This window comes from Bombyx mori, chromosome 6, assembly GCF_030269925.1.
Source record: "Bombyx mori chromosome 6, ASM3026992v2".
In the NCBI taxonomy this organism is placed as follows: Eukaryota; Metazoa; Arthropoda; class Insecta; order Lepidoptera; family Bombycidae; genus Bombyx; species Bombyx mori.
In genome coordinates this window covers 15,138,393-15,153,568 of record NC_085112.1, presented here as the reverse complement: position 1 = coordinate 15,153,568, position 15,176 = coordinate 15,138,393, and the positions used below count along the sequence as shown (strand labels likewise).

The 15,176-nt window shown below is 41.3% G+C and overlaps 1 protein-coding gene across 2 annotated transcripts; it reads left to right on the top strand.

Annotated features, from left to right (window-relative positions):
- Positions 1–1,275: 1,275 nt before the first annotated feature.
- On the top strand, positions 1,276–11,904 carry Or-5 (olfactory receptor 5). 2 transcript variants are annotated; one of them, XM_062668882.1, is made up of 9 exons: positions 1,276–1,281; positions 1,698–1,913; positions 4,503–4,823; positions 6,486–6,593; positions 7,767–8,212; positions 8,975–9,077; positions 9,566–9,661; positions 10,542–10,697; positions 11,442–11,770. In XM_062668882.1, exons 1-9 carry the CDS (start codon positions 1,276–1,278, stop codon positions 11,502–11,504), a joined length of 1,515 nt encoding a protein of 504 aa, XP_062524866.1. In that variant the 3' UTR covers positions 11,505–11,770.
- The last annotated feature ends 3,272 nt before the right edge of the window (positions 11,905–15,176 follow it).

Sequence of the window (15,176 nt, the reverse complement as noted above, 5' to 3'; positions counted from 1 at the left end):
GATCGGGAATGGTGATGAAGATGTGCCACGTGCACTGGTAAGAAAAATTCGATTGAATTGAATGTACTTTAACTGACTTTGCGACAAAGAAGAGATTGTCGGGGCGCTGCAATTGCAAGAATTATTCTTCCGAGCGTCCGGGAGTACTGAGATTGCTAAGGCCAATGGTATATTTTTAAAAAGCTTTTGTAAAAAAATTATTGGCTTAATGCAGTACTAATTGTTTTAACTGTTGGTTTTCCTATTGTCGGCGACGATACCTAAACGTGGGGGGCACGCGGAAGCGGAGCGCGGGGAGACCCGGAACAAAACGTGAAGACAGACAGACGCGACACAGACGCGTGCGCAACACCAACATAAGCAATAAGCCGCAGACTTAATGTCAATCGAATATATAATATAAAATTGTAAAAAGCAAAGTACATAATAAAAGCATAAAAATATAATTACATATATGATTTTGTTCAATTCCTGGACACCTATAAATATCTCTTCATCGCAGTACTCACATAGCGTTCAAAATAATAATAATAATACGTGTCACCAGCTCATTATACCCAAAAGAATAACAAAGCGGTATCTTGGCAGCACGCCACTTGGTGTTATTGACGTGTTCTCTATCAAACTAGAAGAAAGCCAAAGGCGCCAAAAACAATTCACATGTCATCTAGTCGAAGTTTCTAAATCGTAACTACAGCTGATTGACTGACTCAGTAGTGCAGTGGTTAGCGCCTCTAATTGCTGCGCCGAGGGTCGTGAGTTCGATTCTCACATCGCGCAAACAATCGTGTCATGAACAAGCTAGTTTGCTATTTCTTTAAGTGTTGAATGTCTATAAATGTATAAGTATTGTTACGCCGGTAAGAGTAACGCCATCTATGACCGAATAGTTGAACGAATATCGAAGGATCTAGTAGCGCCTAGACCGCTCGAGAAGTACAACGCCATCTATTGTCAGATAACGGAATACAATACTAGAGATGTGTGGAATATTCTCGATAATTCTAGGGATGTGGGTCTATAAAAGCGATAACACGCAGTCAGTTAGTAATCGGAATTACTCGAAGCGAAACAGCGAACGGATCACCTGAAGCGAAGCGGAAGAAGCGAATTGAGAATTTTAAAGTATTTATGAAGTGTTTAAGTGTTCTAAGTGTTGAATACAGTTTTTACTTGTACTATGGTGAAATTTTATTTATCCCGAACCCCAGCGCGTAACAGTATGCTTATAAGTCTCGGGTTCCCATAGTACAGGAAATCCTAGTTTGAGTCAGGATGACCGTTTGTTACATTTCCCTGATTATTATTATTATAGCTATACCTGATATTTATGAGTTGTGCCTTGCTTATTATAGCTTTGATTCGGTCCTTAGCAATTTAATTAGCAAACTTCGATTAGTCATAATAAGAACACGGAATGCGCGTCCTACTATTTAAAGACGTAGGTACATAATTTTGAAGGCATTAACTCACTACATACTAAACAGCACTATAATTGCATAAAAATACTATCGGTGAAAGTAAATTAATCAGTCGATAATTACCCAGTTAATTCGCGTTTCAAAATCGATGAGTAACATTAAGAATTGGAGGACGAACTATTGTTTCTGTTTGTTCGACTTATTTGCATTAGAACGATTTTAGCGACTACTCAAAGTATATGCGGGCACACTTCCTATCGTGGGTTTTTTTTACAGGAGAAAATCACAGGTTCTCTGACCGCGCTGCGGTTGGGGCATGTGGGATTTGAACTTCATGAAAAACTCCAGCCGCACACAGCCGACGGCCGCCGATCCGGGGACGGCGGGAAGGATGTAATATGCTCTGCGTCGACCCTGTCTCGCTGTCTCAATGTCCCCGACTGGGCTCCGGCCCGGTCCGGGGTTAGGCGTCGGCTATGTGCGGCCACACAGGTAAATCTTAAAAATGGAACGTGTAAAAGTTGTATCATTTAATACCATACGATGACTGCATAATAAGTAGTTCGCTAGAAATAGACGGGATGGTATCTACCGATTCTGGTTATAAACATTAGAGGCAATTCCGTATGTTTTATTCACGTGAAATTTACTTATTCTGGCAGAAACAATAGTTCGTCCTCCAATACTTATTGTTACTCATGGATTTTGAAACGCGAATTAACTGGGTAATTATCGACTGATTAATTTACTTTCACCGATAGTATTTTTATGCAATTATAGTGCTGTTTAGTATGTAGTGAGTTAATGCCTTCAAAATTATGTACCTACGTCTTTAAATAGTAGGACGCGCATTCCGTGTTCTTATTGTGACTAATCGAAGTTTGCTAATTAAATTGCTAAGGACCGAATCAAAGCTATAATAAGCAAGGCACAACTCATAAATATCAGGTATAACTATAATAATAATAATCAGGGAAATGTAACAAACGGTCATCCTGACTCAAACCAGGATTTCCTGTACTATGGGAACCCGAGACTTATAAGCATACTGTTACGCGCTGGGGTTCGGGATAAATAAAATTCCACCATAGTACAAGTAAAAACTGTATTCAACACTTAGAACACCTAAACACTTCACAAATACTTTAAAATTCTCAATTCGCTTCTTCCGCTTCGCTTCAGGTGATCCGTTCGCTGTTTCGCTTCGAGTAGTTCCGATTACTAACTGACTGCGTGTTATCGCTTTTATAGATCCACATCCCTAGAATTATCGAGAATATTCCACACATCTCTAGTATTGTGTTTCGCTATCTGACAATAGATGGCGTTGTACTTCTCGAGCGGTCTAGGCGCTACTAGATCCTTCGATATTCGTTCGACTATTCGGCCATAGATGGCGTTACTCTTACCGGCGTAACAATACTTATACATTTACAGACATTTAACACTTAAGGAAAGGGCAAACTAGCTTGTTCATACAAAGGCTTTTTAAAAATATACCATTGGCCTTAGCAATCTCAGTACTCCCGGACGCTCGGAAGAATAATTCTTGCAATTGCAGCGCCCCGACAATCTCTTCTTTGTCTCAAAGTCAGTTAAAGTACATTCAATTCAATCGAATTTTTCTTACCAGTGCTCGTGGCACATCTGCATCACCATTCCCGATCCTGCGGACGGAGTGGAAAGCAGTCGACGTCGCCCAAAACACGTCATTTCGGATCCGCCCGATCCACTAACGGTGCATCTAGGTACCTTAAGCACCGGTCATCGTTCTCGTCGAACCCGTTGCTTGCAACGGAGGGCTCGACGAGTGAATTAACCCACAGACACAGCGCACTGAGTTTCTCGCCGGATCTTCTCAGTGGGTCGCGTTTCCGATCCGGTGGTAGATTCTGCGAAGCACGGCTCTTGCTAGGGTTCGTGTTAGCAACGTCGTCAGGTTTGAGCCCCGTGAGCTCACCTACTAGTTAAGGTTACGCTGAAATAGCCTCTCAGGCTTAGGTAGGAGAAAAAAAAGGCACATCTGAGTTTTCGTTTGTTTGACGCTGACAGTCTCCAAGTCAACCCCACGCCTCCTATACAGTGCGTAATTAAAGTTGATTAATAATTACCTTTAATTATACCTTCAACGATCCTTTAAATGCACAATAATTTGTTCTTTCGACGTATTCATTCCTTGAATCTGAATCGTTAAGCTTCAACCATGCTTCTATACTATCCAAACACTCAAGTTAAAGAGTAAGTATTCTAACGTTAAGTTTGAATTAAATAGATGATCCGACCGGTAGTAAGAGGTATTCAGAGTCTGCACAACCTACGTTTATACTATTTGTCGTGCATCGTTATTCAATACAAAAGAAAGCTCATGTCTGTTATGTCTATGGGTAACTGTAAGCACTTACCTGTCAGCAACCGGTGCTCGCATGACACCCCATGAGTGAAATAAGCGAAAACAAATCTTGAAAACCCTTTTTTATTTTGTTGTTGCCCGAGCAGGAAGACGAGCATACAGCCCACCTAATGGTAAGTGGTTACCGACGCTCATGGACGTCAGCAATGCCAGAGGCAGCACCAACCCGCTGCCTACCGCTTAATACCCTCCACATGCCTTTCTTGAAGAAGGACGTGTCATAGCATTTGGGAAACACCGTGGAGGGGATCATCATACCAAAGCCGGATCGTACGTGGCAAAAATGATCTCTGGAAACGCAGTGTGGATGACCGCAGTGGCTCCAGGTAGTTTGGATGAACTCTACTCCGGTGGCGGGCGGTGCGATTGTAAAAACGAAATGATGGTATCATCTTAAACAATTCTTTAGTGTACAAATAAGGTTTAAATATTTCTAAGCAGAACATTGGTGCTTTCCGGGCAAGGGCTATAAGATGACTTCTGTAGTGTTAGCGATATAACGCAACGTAATAATCATTACAATGAATGCAGATGATGCTAGGGAGTCAAGAAGTAAATCATTAAGGATAAACATAATCATATAACATTATGTATAGATTGATAACCAATTTCTATGGAGATGTGAATTCAAACACAAAATTAAACCCAATAAATGTTTATGAATTTCCAAGACTAAAGTTGCTAAGAAAAACATTGTGATCATAAGGTATCTTATAGCATTAAATCCTTCCTTCGCCAGAAAGGTTAACAATGTGGAAGAATTCACATACATGAAATTTTTGAAAAGCTTTTGCAAGATAATGGACTTTTGGCCCGAAAGGGAAGAGAAGAATAGTAAAACGAGGATTTTCAGGCTTCGGTACATCCTGGTCTTGCAGTTCTGTTTCACTCTCGTCGCCGGCGTTCTTTACTTGACGAATAGCGTCGGGAAACAGACCTTCTACGACCTCGGCCACACTATCATAACTGTTCTCATGAACGTCGTCTCGGTTGTAAGTTGGGGTTGGCGCAACATGTTTTCTCCTTTCATACTCTTCTATCATATACCATTTCTTCGCTCACTCCCCACTTACCCATATCGTCTTTCACGCAATCCATACATTTCTTCTTAGGTCTACCATTTCCTCTATATCTTTCCACATTCATAGTTAACACTCTCTTACCAACCTCATTTTCATTTCGTCTCTTCATATGTCCATACGAACCCAAACGCGCACTTCTCAGCTTCTCTGTCACAGGTGCCACTTTCAGACTTCCTTTAACATATATATTCCGTATTCTATGTTATCTTACGTCAACAATCGGTGGTAAATTCAACTGGCACTTACTCCTGTAGCACGACGTGAAGCCACATTTCTAGTGAGAACGACGCAGAATAATATTTGACTGGGAGAGTGACATGTACGTGCACAACTAAATTTCACCCAAATAAGTTTAAGTTTAGAAGAGAAAAAAATTCGCAATATGTTCGTTGGGCGTGCTAATGTTATTCTTCTAAAATTGATACAAAAGTACTTCCTTGGACTAATATCTGGGGTACTGAAACGGTTTCAGTGAATAGTAGAAATAAAACGCATACCCTCATCAAAAATCATCTCTGGTTTGGAAGTGGACGGATGTGCTGGCTTCGTTAGCCAGACCGGTTCGCGTGAGTTCAGTGCAAAATTTTATTCTTCCGTTGTAGTTATATCTACCCTCGGAGCACGACACAGCGGATTTTTCTAGTCCATTCTCCTCTATCAGCCGTCATCTCAACATTCACTCCTCTCTCTATAACAGTGGTTCCCAAACTTATTTTGTCTACTGCCCACTTTGAGAATAAATTATTTTTTAGCGCCCCCATTTTTTCTACCTACTTTAAAAACCACTATAGCGAGAGCTCAGTCGGTGTCTAAGAGTCCTCCTAGATGAAATTACAAATCACCTCCCCAGCCTTTTTTCTGGGTCTATTACCGCCCCCCATTAAGCCTCGAAGTCGAAGCATTCGAAGTCGTCGTGGCCTAACGGATAAGACGTCCGGTGCATTCGTGTTGAGCGATGCAACGGTGTTCGAATCTCAGGCGGGTACCAATTTTTCTAATGAAATACGTACTCAACCGTACGTAATGAAACCCGCAAAATTATAATTTGCGTAATTACTGGTGGTAGGACCTCTTGTGAGTCCACGCGGGTGGGTATCACCACCCTGCCTATTTCTGCCGTGAAGCAGTAATGCGTTTCGGTTTGAAGGGTGGGGCAGCCGTTGTAACTATACTTGAGACCTTAGAACTTATATCTCAAGGTGGGTGGCGCATTTACGTTGTGGATGTCTATGGGCTCCAGTAACCACTTAACACCAGGTGAGCTGTGAGCTCGTCCACCCATTTAAGCAATAAAAAAATAAAAAAATAAAAAGCCTCCAGCGCCCACAGGGGGGCGTTATCGCCCACTTTGGGAAAGGCTGCTCTATCATATCGTCATTCACACACTACATCTATGTCTTCTTCGGTCGACCTCTCCCTCTCTACCTTGCGCTACCATTTCGATACATTTCCTATTCTCTAGGCATCACATGTCCATAAAATTTTCAAGGAAATATTGTGTCTGTTTTAGAACTCACTATTATGATAAAAACTATTGTTTTATTGTGAATTATTGTTTCTTTCACTTTACAGAGCAGATTAATACTGAGATGCTTTAAAAAATACGATGTCGTCGGACAACAATTCATTAACAAAATTCATCTGTATCATTACAGAAACGATTCCGAATATGCCATGAAGGTGATTTGATATTAATATTATCTAATTGTATATCGGTATGTTAATTATTGTAGGTATAGAGGTCGATGGTGCTTATCGCACAGCAATAATTTTATTCAATAAGATATAGAAAAGTTTAGAAAAAGCATTTCTGCCTGAAGTGGTCACGGCCTCTCGAGGTCCCTAGGGGTTGAGTGTATTGTGAGCCCGACGCGACTCAAGCGACGGTAATTACTCATCATCAGGTGGGCTGTATATTGTTCTGCCAACAGGGGCAATATTAATAAAATATGCTTAATCCTTAATGCTTAATGGTGTGAGATGCTATTAACGTTATAATACTGCTTCATAACGCACCACGTGAGCAATGACTATTGTGGTTGCGACTTGGACACGGCGGAGCACACGCTCGTCGCCTGCCCCGCATGGGAGGGGTGGCGCCGTGTCCTCGTCGCAAAAATAGGTAACGACTTGTCGTTGCCGAGCGTTGTGGCATCGATGCTCGGTGATGACGAGTCGTGGAAGGCGATGCTCGACTTCTGCGAGTGCACCATCTAGTAGAAGGAGGCGGCGGGGCGCGTGAGAGACGCACAGGCCCGCCCCCGCCGTCGAGCGGGGGCCAGGGAGGCGGATTCCGCCCAAGCCCTGACCCTCTAAGTGTTTCGGGTCTCCCTCACATGTCGGCCTGGGGACCGGCGAAGGGGGCCTAAGAAGACGACGTGCAAGCTGCTCTGCACGCGTTTTATGCAAGAGCATCCGGGTGATGGAAGGCCGGCTATCCTCAACCCACGCTGGTTCTGACCCAGCGGGGTATTCCGTAGGATAGACCATTCTAACCGGCGCCGTCTAGGCGGGCTTCGGATAGCCTGCCGACCGAGAGGGCTGGTGGTCGTGGCGCCGACGACAGTCAGTCCGGCGTCCCGAGGGGGAGGGTGATGGGAGAGATGTGCTCCGCACTAAGCGCTTCACTTTCCCCCCTTTGCCTTTTCATGAGTTCTGTCTCATGCGAGATTTCGATGCTGGTTGTTGAGCGACAGGAGGTTTTAGTCGATTAGTCGGTTCAACTCCGACATACCCCGCCCTCCATCCCCAGTGGAGGGCAGAAGTCCGGTGATATCAACCTGACATAAAAAAACCTGAGCAGTGAAAAATAATTTACATCACACAAAGTTCATATTATTTGAAATGTTTCAGATTCACACCGTTGTGCACAAGATATCACATAATATGACCTACATATTTTCTTTTTGCATTATCTTCGGTACAGTTACGTTTAACCTGACCCCGATTTTCAACAATATCGGGTCGGGTGCATACAAGAATCCTCGACCAGACAACGTGACCTTGCAGCAATGCGTGTATTACGCACTCCCCTTTGACTACACGGGAGATTTCAAGTGGTACTTGCTGGTGGCCATCTTTAACGTACAGAAAACATTTTTCTGCACCTCACTATTTATATTATTTGAATTATCACTGTCCTTGATGATAATATGCTTGTGGGGACATCTCCGGATCTTTATCCACAATTTGAACCACATACCGGCGCCTCGTAACTCCTTGGAGTACACAAAAGAAGAGAGACAAGAAGTGGATGATACGCTGAAGAAGTGCATTCAACACCACACTTTAATAATAGGGTAGGTAGGACAGTATCTTCAGTACTGAGACTACATCTCTAGTTCATGTTCCGATGAGAACATTTTTATGAACGTAGATACTTAGTCATCGATTGACTCTGTGGCGCAGTAGTTGTCGCACCTGACTGCTGGTTCGTGGTTGGCCTACATCGGGCAATACGCTTCTTGGCTGTGACTGTGACGAATATAAATATCAATATATTTTTAAACGAATGTATATAAATGTGTATTTCTGTGCCGTTTTCACAGCGTGGTGAATAAGGGTGTGAAGAAACTATTAACTGAATTAGTCTGTCATGTTAACTGTCGTGCTGTACGGATCTGAATGCTGGGTGACGAAAGTAAAGCATGAAAGAGAAGTGCACTCGGCAGAGATGCGAATGTTGAGATGGATGTGTGGAGTGACAAGAATGGACAAGATAAAGAATGAGTGTATCAGAGGAAGTGTGAAAGTAGCCGCGGTAAGAAACAAATTAAAAAGCGGACGGTTAGCGTGGTATGAGTGAGAGAGCAAAGATCGACGCTTTTGAAATGTGGTGTTGGAGACGGATGTTGCGAATTCCATGGACAGCACGCCGGACTAACCTTTCCGTTTTGTTTGTTTTAAGTTTATTTTATACAAAAGTTTAGGTCTTTTATTTATCTAATGAGGCACTACGAAGTCTGCCGGATCAACTAGTTTTCTATATTTTTATTAAAGGAGAAAAGAAATATTATAAACCACTGATTGCCTTCACATGAGCTTGTTTAATATGATTTTAGATTTGTTCGCATAATGTCTGAGACGTACGGTCTGGCGGTCCTCATCTATTACGCTTTCCAGCAAGTGGTTGGATGCTTGTTGCTGTTGCAATGTTCACAAATGGTAATTGAAGCGTATTTTATAATTTTTGTAAAAAAATCCTCACTAAACGATTTTAAGGTCAGCGCATAACCAGAAGATCTTCAATGAATACATATTATATTGGCAGCATTCACACTGTGACTTCGTTTGTACATAATACATTTAATGCAGAGAAAAGAAATATTTACAAATTGAAATAAGGTGTGTTATTAAAGGCACACTAAGAAATAGGTTTCTTTTCCATTACACTAGATCTATACTAATATTATAAAAAGGAAAGATTTGTTTGTTTGTTTGTTTCGAATAGGCTCCGAAACTACTGGACCGATTTGAAAAATTCTTTTTCCATTAGAAGCCGACATTGTCCCTGATGAACATAGGCTACTTTTTTGTATTTTTTTTTTATTTTATTTTTTTTGGTTTCATGTGTGTTTTAATGTTTCCGAAGCGAAGCGAGGGCGGGTCGCTAGTATATAATATTTTTAATAATATTATTTGTGTATTTTTAGGAATTGAAAACTGTCACGCGATTTGGATTTTTGACACTGGTTCTAAATCAACAATTAATTCAAATATCGGTCATATTTGAGCTTTTAGGGTATATGGTAAGTTGCTTTTTTCCCTTTGGAGGTAGATGAACTTTAGGCCGACCTGATCGTGGCTGTTCATCGTCGCTCACGGACAGTAGTATAATTGCCGCAGCTAAACTTTGAGAACTCTTTAACACATTCATTTTGGATGTTGTTACGGTTGTAACTGACACAATTAATAAGAGAAATTCAAAATTTTTAATAATTAATTTATGTATACTTTTTAACAGATTGTATGATTGAAGGATTACTGGTGGCGCGGAGGCCTTTCCAGTTTCACCAGGACAGGTGGGTGAGCACGGGCTCAGCCAGGAGGGGTGGGATTTGCTAACAGCTACCCGAGCGCCTCCGCGAACGAATCTACTACTGGATCGGAAGCGCGACCCGCTGAGAAGATCCGGCGAGAAACTCAGTCGGCCGATGTTTAGGTTAGGTTGCACGTCGAACTCTTTGCCGAGTTTGACGAGTACGGTTACCGGTACCTGAGCCTGCTCCGTGTGTTAGAGCTAAAGGCGTCAAATAAAACGGTTATTAGATCTGATGGATCCGTAAGGACGTGTCTAAGGCGTCGACGGTGACTGGCTCCTGCGTGATCAGGATTCTGGGAGTAGTCAGCGGCAGCAACGATAAGGCGATTATCATGACGCATAGCCTTATCGAAGTACCGTTCCGACGCTGACTTCATGTGTTTCTGGATTGATTCGAGAGGCCCAGGTCGTCTTGTAGGTCAATTTTCCTCACGAATCACGGAGCTCCAACAGCTAACCTGCAAAAGCGGGATTGTAGGGATTGGAGGGTGTCTATGTGTGTGCGGGCTGCGTCAGTCGCGTCACCGCGTAACCTATACAACTGACTCCCTAGAAGGAGCAACATTTGTAAAGTGCGTTTATTCTAGAGTGACAAACTCCAAGATGCAGTGTACTGCGTGCCGTGGGAGTACATGGACACAAGTCACAGGAAGATGGTGTACATGATGTTCAGACAGTCGCAGATACCATTGCAGTTGAAGGCTATGAACATGTTGAGCATAGGCGTCAAAACTATGGTATCGGTGAGTCTTTCTAGCAAACCGTTTGTCAGACATTTAGTAATGAAGATGCACAGAGAAGTCCTCGTTCAACACGGTACTGGTCGCATGAGCACGACGCGACTGTCGCCGCCCTCCTTGGAACATCTGGTCGCAGTTTCATTTGTATGAAGTCGATGTTCTTTGAACGTAAAAATAGGAATCTTGATGTTGCACGTTTATAAAATGTACTTAGTACATATAAGTGTACTACCCAACACTAAATATAATACAAATTAGTAAAAACTTCGAGTTTTGAGAAAAAATATATGTATAATACAAAAATATTAGGTTATGTTATATAATTTTTTTTTTTATAGCTTCGATGGGTGGACGAGCTCACAGTCCCTGATGTTAAGTGGTTACTGGAGCCCAAAGACATCTACAACTTAAATGCGCCACCCATCTTGAGATTTAAGTTCTAAGATCTCAGTATAGTTACAACAACTGCCTCGACCTTCAAGCCGAAACGCATTACTGCTTCACGGCAGAAATAGGCAGGGTGGTGGTACCTACCCGCGCGGACTCACAAGAGGCCTACCACCAGATTGGAATTGGAATTTAGATTGGATCCAAGCATTGGCCAATCGGGTGGTTCAAACATACTCTATTTTCTTTCCCAATCCCTTGTATTGGCTGATATTGGTCAGTAAAAGCCTACAATATCGCTGAGTGTTACTCGGTTGCTGCGCAATGTACTCGCTGAAAAATAATCAAATCTATTTCCAGATATTGAAGACGTCTGTAACGTACTACCTTATCTTAAAAACCGTTACGACCGACGAAGCTTAAGAACAACAGAAACTACACTACTATAAACAATTTATATTTTAGATACATAAATTAATTATTCTGTAAAATAATGAATTATGTTTTTCACTTTTGGAATTTCCTTTAAATGCCAACATGAAAATTCCTACTAAAGATATTTATTTACTTTATTAAACATAGAACTACTTTGAATATTTAAATTAATCTGCAAAAATATAATTAAAGCAAATTTTATATCAAATAAAAGTATATTTGCTATAATTATACATTGATAATGACACTTATTATTTTACCTCACTATTATTTATTGTCAACACCAATATTTCATAGGCTTTGTAACGTTATGGCGTCGCTAGTGTTTTTGAATTTGTTAGTTTAAAAATCAATGTTTTACTGCAATAAAGATGTGTAATAATTTCAATTGTGTTTGGTTAAATAGCATTTTTTTTCAACTTTAACTTCAACTAATTTGAACTAATTTAAGTTGGTATAAAGGATACCCAGTCAAACGGTATCCACCGCAGCCCGTCTTTACTAACTAGTATGGGACCTGAAACTTTTTTCTGGGCAAGGGGTGAGGCGCGCGGGGTATGTCGGTATTTGGCCAAGGATTATTTAGGGCCCTACCCACCAAACAACTCCCCTTGCACTTTCTCACTTGACGTCCGATTTTCGCAAATTTTCCGCGGTCAAGACTAATACCAGACTTGTGGCGTCACCCCTAGGACGCCCGATCGACGCGTCGTCGTCGAGGTAGTCGCCGACTCTACGTCAGCCGTCTCAGTATGGCCGCCCGTCAGCCACCCTAGGCATTGCCGCGCATGTCCCGGAAAACCCCGCTGGAGCAGACCCGGCAGGCAATCGGTTGCTCTTACACAGCAGTTCTGTAGAGCTGCTTCCATGTTTAGCGCGCTAGAGTGCAGGTAGCGCGCCGCTTAGGTCACCCCGTAACCTTTACCTGGAGAGAGGTTGCCTTCTACAGGAGTTGGAGCTGAGCAAAAGACCTTCTCCGGCTCCCGGATCGGCAACGGCGGACCAATGCGGGATGAGCTAACCCTTTTCTCTCGTTTCACCGCCTCGTTCTGTCAGATGGTGGACTCACACAAGTCGAGCATTACTTTCCAGGGCTCGTGGCTGCCGAGCATAGTAGCCACCACGGTCGGTAGCAACAAGTCCGGCTCTATCTTCGTGACGAGGACGCGGCGCGCAAGCGGCGAGACCGCTTTTCCTCTATGAACGATTGTGGGAACGGGTGACAGGCTATTCACTTAGATCACATCTCATTAGATCACATTAGATATCATCTCAGAGCACCATCCCACTGTTGGTACTCCGAGAATTTTGACTGGCTCAAAAAAGACCTAAACTCTTTTAGGAAGTGCGGAAAAAAAAAGCAACCAGACAATATGCGTCTATCGGAGAGAGCTTTGATGGTTATTGTGACGTTTATTTCTTTCTCACATTCTGTTTACGCGCAATAACTGTAATAGCCGTAATTTCACAAAGCTTTACTGCGTTTAGCCTTCCAAAAATGATCACTGGTACAACTCTATTGTAAATCGAAACGATTTCAAACACGACTGTACTGCCGTGAATCAGTAATGCGTTTCGGTATGAAGGGTGGGGCAGCCGTTGTAACTATACTTGAGACCTTAGAACTTATACCTCAAGGTGGGTGGCGCATTTACGTTGTGGATGTCTATGGGCTCCAGTAACCACTTAACACCAGGTGGGCAGTGAGCTCGTCCACCCATCTAAGCAATAAAAAAATAAATATAAAATTTCACTAAATAAATATTAAAATAAAAAAGACAACAGGAGTACTGTCAGTCAATCAATAAATCTTATGCAGAATACAAAAAAAAACAGTATCCCTAGTAAACAACTAACTGAAAAATGTAATAAAACAGCAATTAGAGAAGATATTACGGCTCAGACCAATTAGATGTCTCTTGTGGTGAATCGGCTATTTTATGTTCCGAACAAAATTGTATCCGCGGGGAAATCGAATGATGCTGACTTTCACGGCACGCACTGAGAGATTAATATATTTTTAAATTGTAATAATTTTACTTGCGTTAAAGATTATTGTCTTTTCAAACGTCCAACAGCTGATTTCACTACATAGTATAAAACAAAGTCGCTTTCTCTGTCCCTATATCTGTCTGTCCCTATGTATGCTTAAATCTTTAAAACTACGACACGGATTTTGGTGCGGTTTTTTTTAATAGATAGAGTGATTGAAGAGAAAGGTTTATGTGTATAATAACATTCATTAAATAGTGGAGAAATCAATAATAAATTACAGTTTCCGAAGCGAAGCGGGGGCGGGTCGCTAGTTTAATATAATTGAGACTGATCTCATTTCTCATGGCCAACCCACATTAATATCCATCTTTAACATCCATGGCATGGGCTCCGGTGTCTATCTATCAGGTAATCTTTAACTGTGTGTACTGAAACAAATAAAAGAAAAACAAGACACAACAAGACAAAAATAACGTTCGAAATTAGTCCTTTGCCACATCATGTGACATTAATATGAGATGACGCGCATCATGGATATCGAACGTAGCGTGAATAGACTCCCGGATGATGCCTTTTATTTGTAAAATTATTATTTATTACATTATTCTGTATGAAAACGAGTATACCAGAATATTAGAACCAATACCGAAGCAAAAGGTGATATTATTATTGCTTAAGGCAAACGTTGAGATTGCCGGTTATATTTAACAAATAACTGGTGGACTCAGAGCTGGCATTCTTAAGGCCGTAACACCAAAATCCAAGTTGAAAATGTATACTTAAGTATATTTTACTTAATGGATAAGCACTAGACATGTGTAAGTAATGCGAGTGATATTACTCGGGTAATATTACTCTACGATGTAATGCAACATCACACATTACGCGAAGGAAACAAACATCACACTATCACCCAACATGTTTCTTTCTTTGTCGTGTAATACACGAACGGAACCGAGCGAGCGAGACAGACCGATCGACGCAAAATAAATGAGCAAGCGACACGGAATTATTCCTAGTGATTTTGAACCATATGTCCTGGCCGCTAGGTACATTTTTATACCTATGGTACGTCTGAATTTTAATATAGGTATTTGTGTTTATATTTTTCATGCGGCCAGCCGGTAGCTCCCCGCAAGTACTTACTTAATTTTTTATTCGCAACTTTTGTAAAATCGCTAGTCGCTCGTAATTGTTTAGTAATATTTCATATTAATTTTTGTGTTTGATTTGAATTACTTAAGCACTTGTTTGAAGATAGTTTTATTATTTGTTTTAATGCGTGTTTAATAAGTGAAAGAAATAACGGCGTCTAAATGAAAGTACAGTCCTCCTTGGATGCACTTTGAGGATATCGCGCCGAAACAATGCATCTACTGCTCTCGTATATTAACATTATTGTCGAGCTCAATTTGCAGTCTAAGTCGCCATATGAAATCCGTTCATCCCACAATAAATTATATTAAGTAAAAAATAAAATTATTATATTATTAAGTAAGTCAATCTGTCAAGTAATATAACACTATTACAATACAAACACACATATAATACACTATTACAATACAAAGTTCATACTTTGTATTGTAATACACTACTGTAATGACACACCCGAATCATTACCTAAGTGATGTGTTTATACACATCACTTAGGTAATGATTGATGAA

Bases quoted from the DNA above. Each gene is read 5' to 3' on its own strand.
- Or-5 (XM_062668882.1), top strand. The intron at 1,914-4,502 runs GTAAATCTTAAA...TGAATTTCCAAG, and splicing joins GGCTATGTGCGGCCACACAG to ACTAAAGTTGCTAAGAAAAA. The intron at 6,594-7,766 runs GTGATTTGATAT...GAAATGTTTCAG, and splicing joins ATTCCGAATATGCCATGAAG to ATTCACACCGTTGTGCACAA.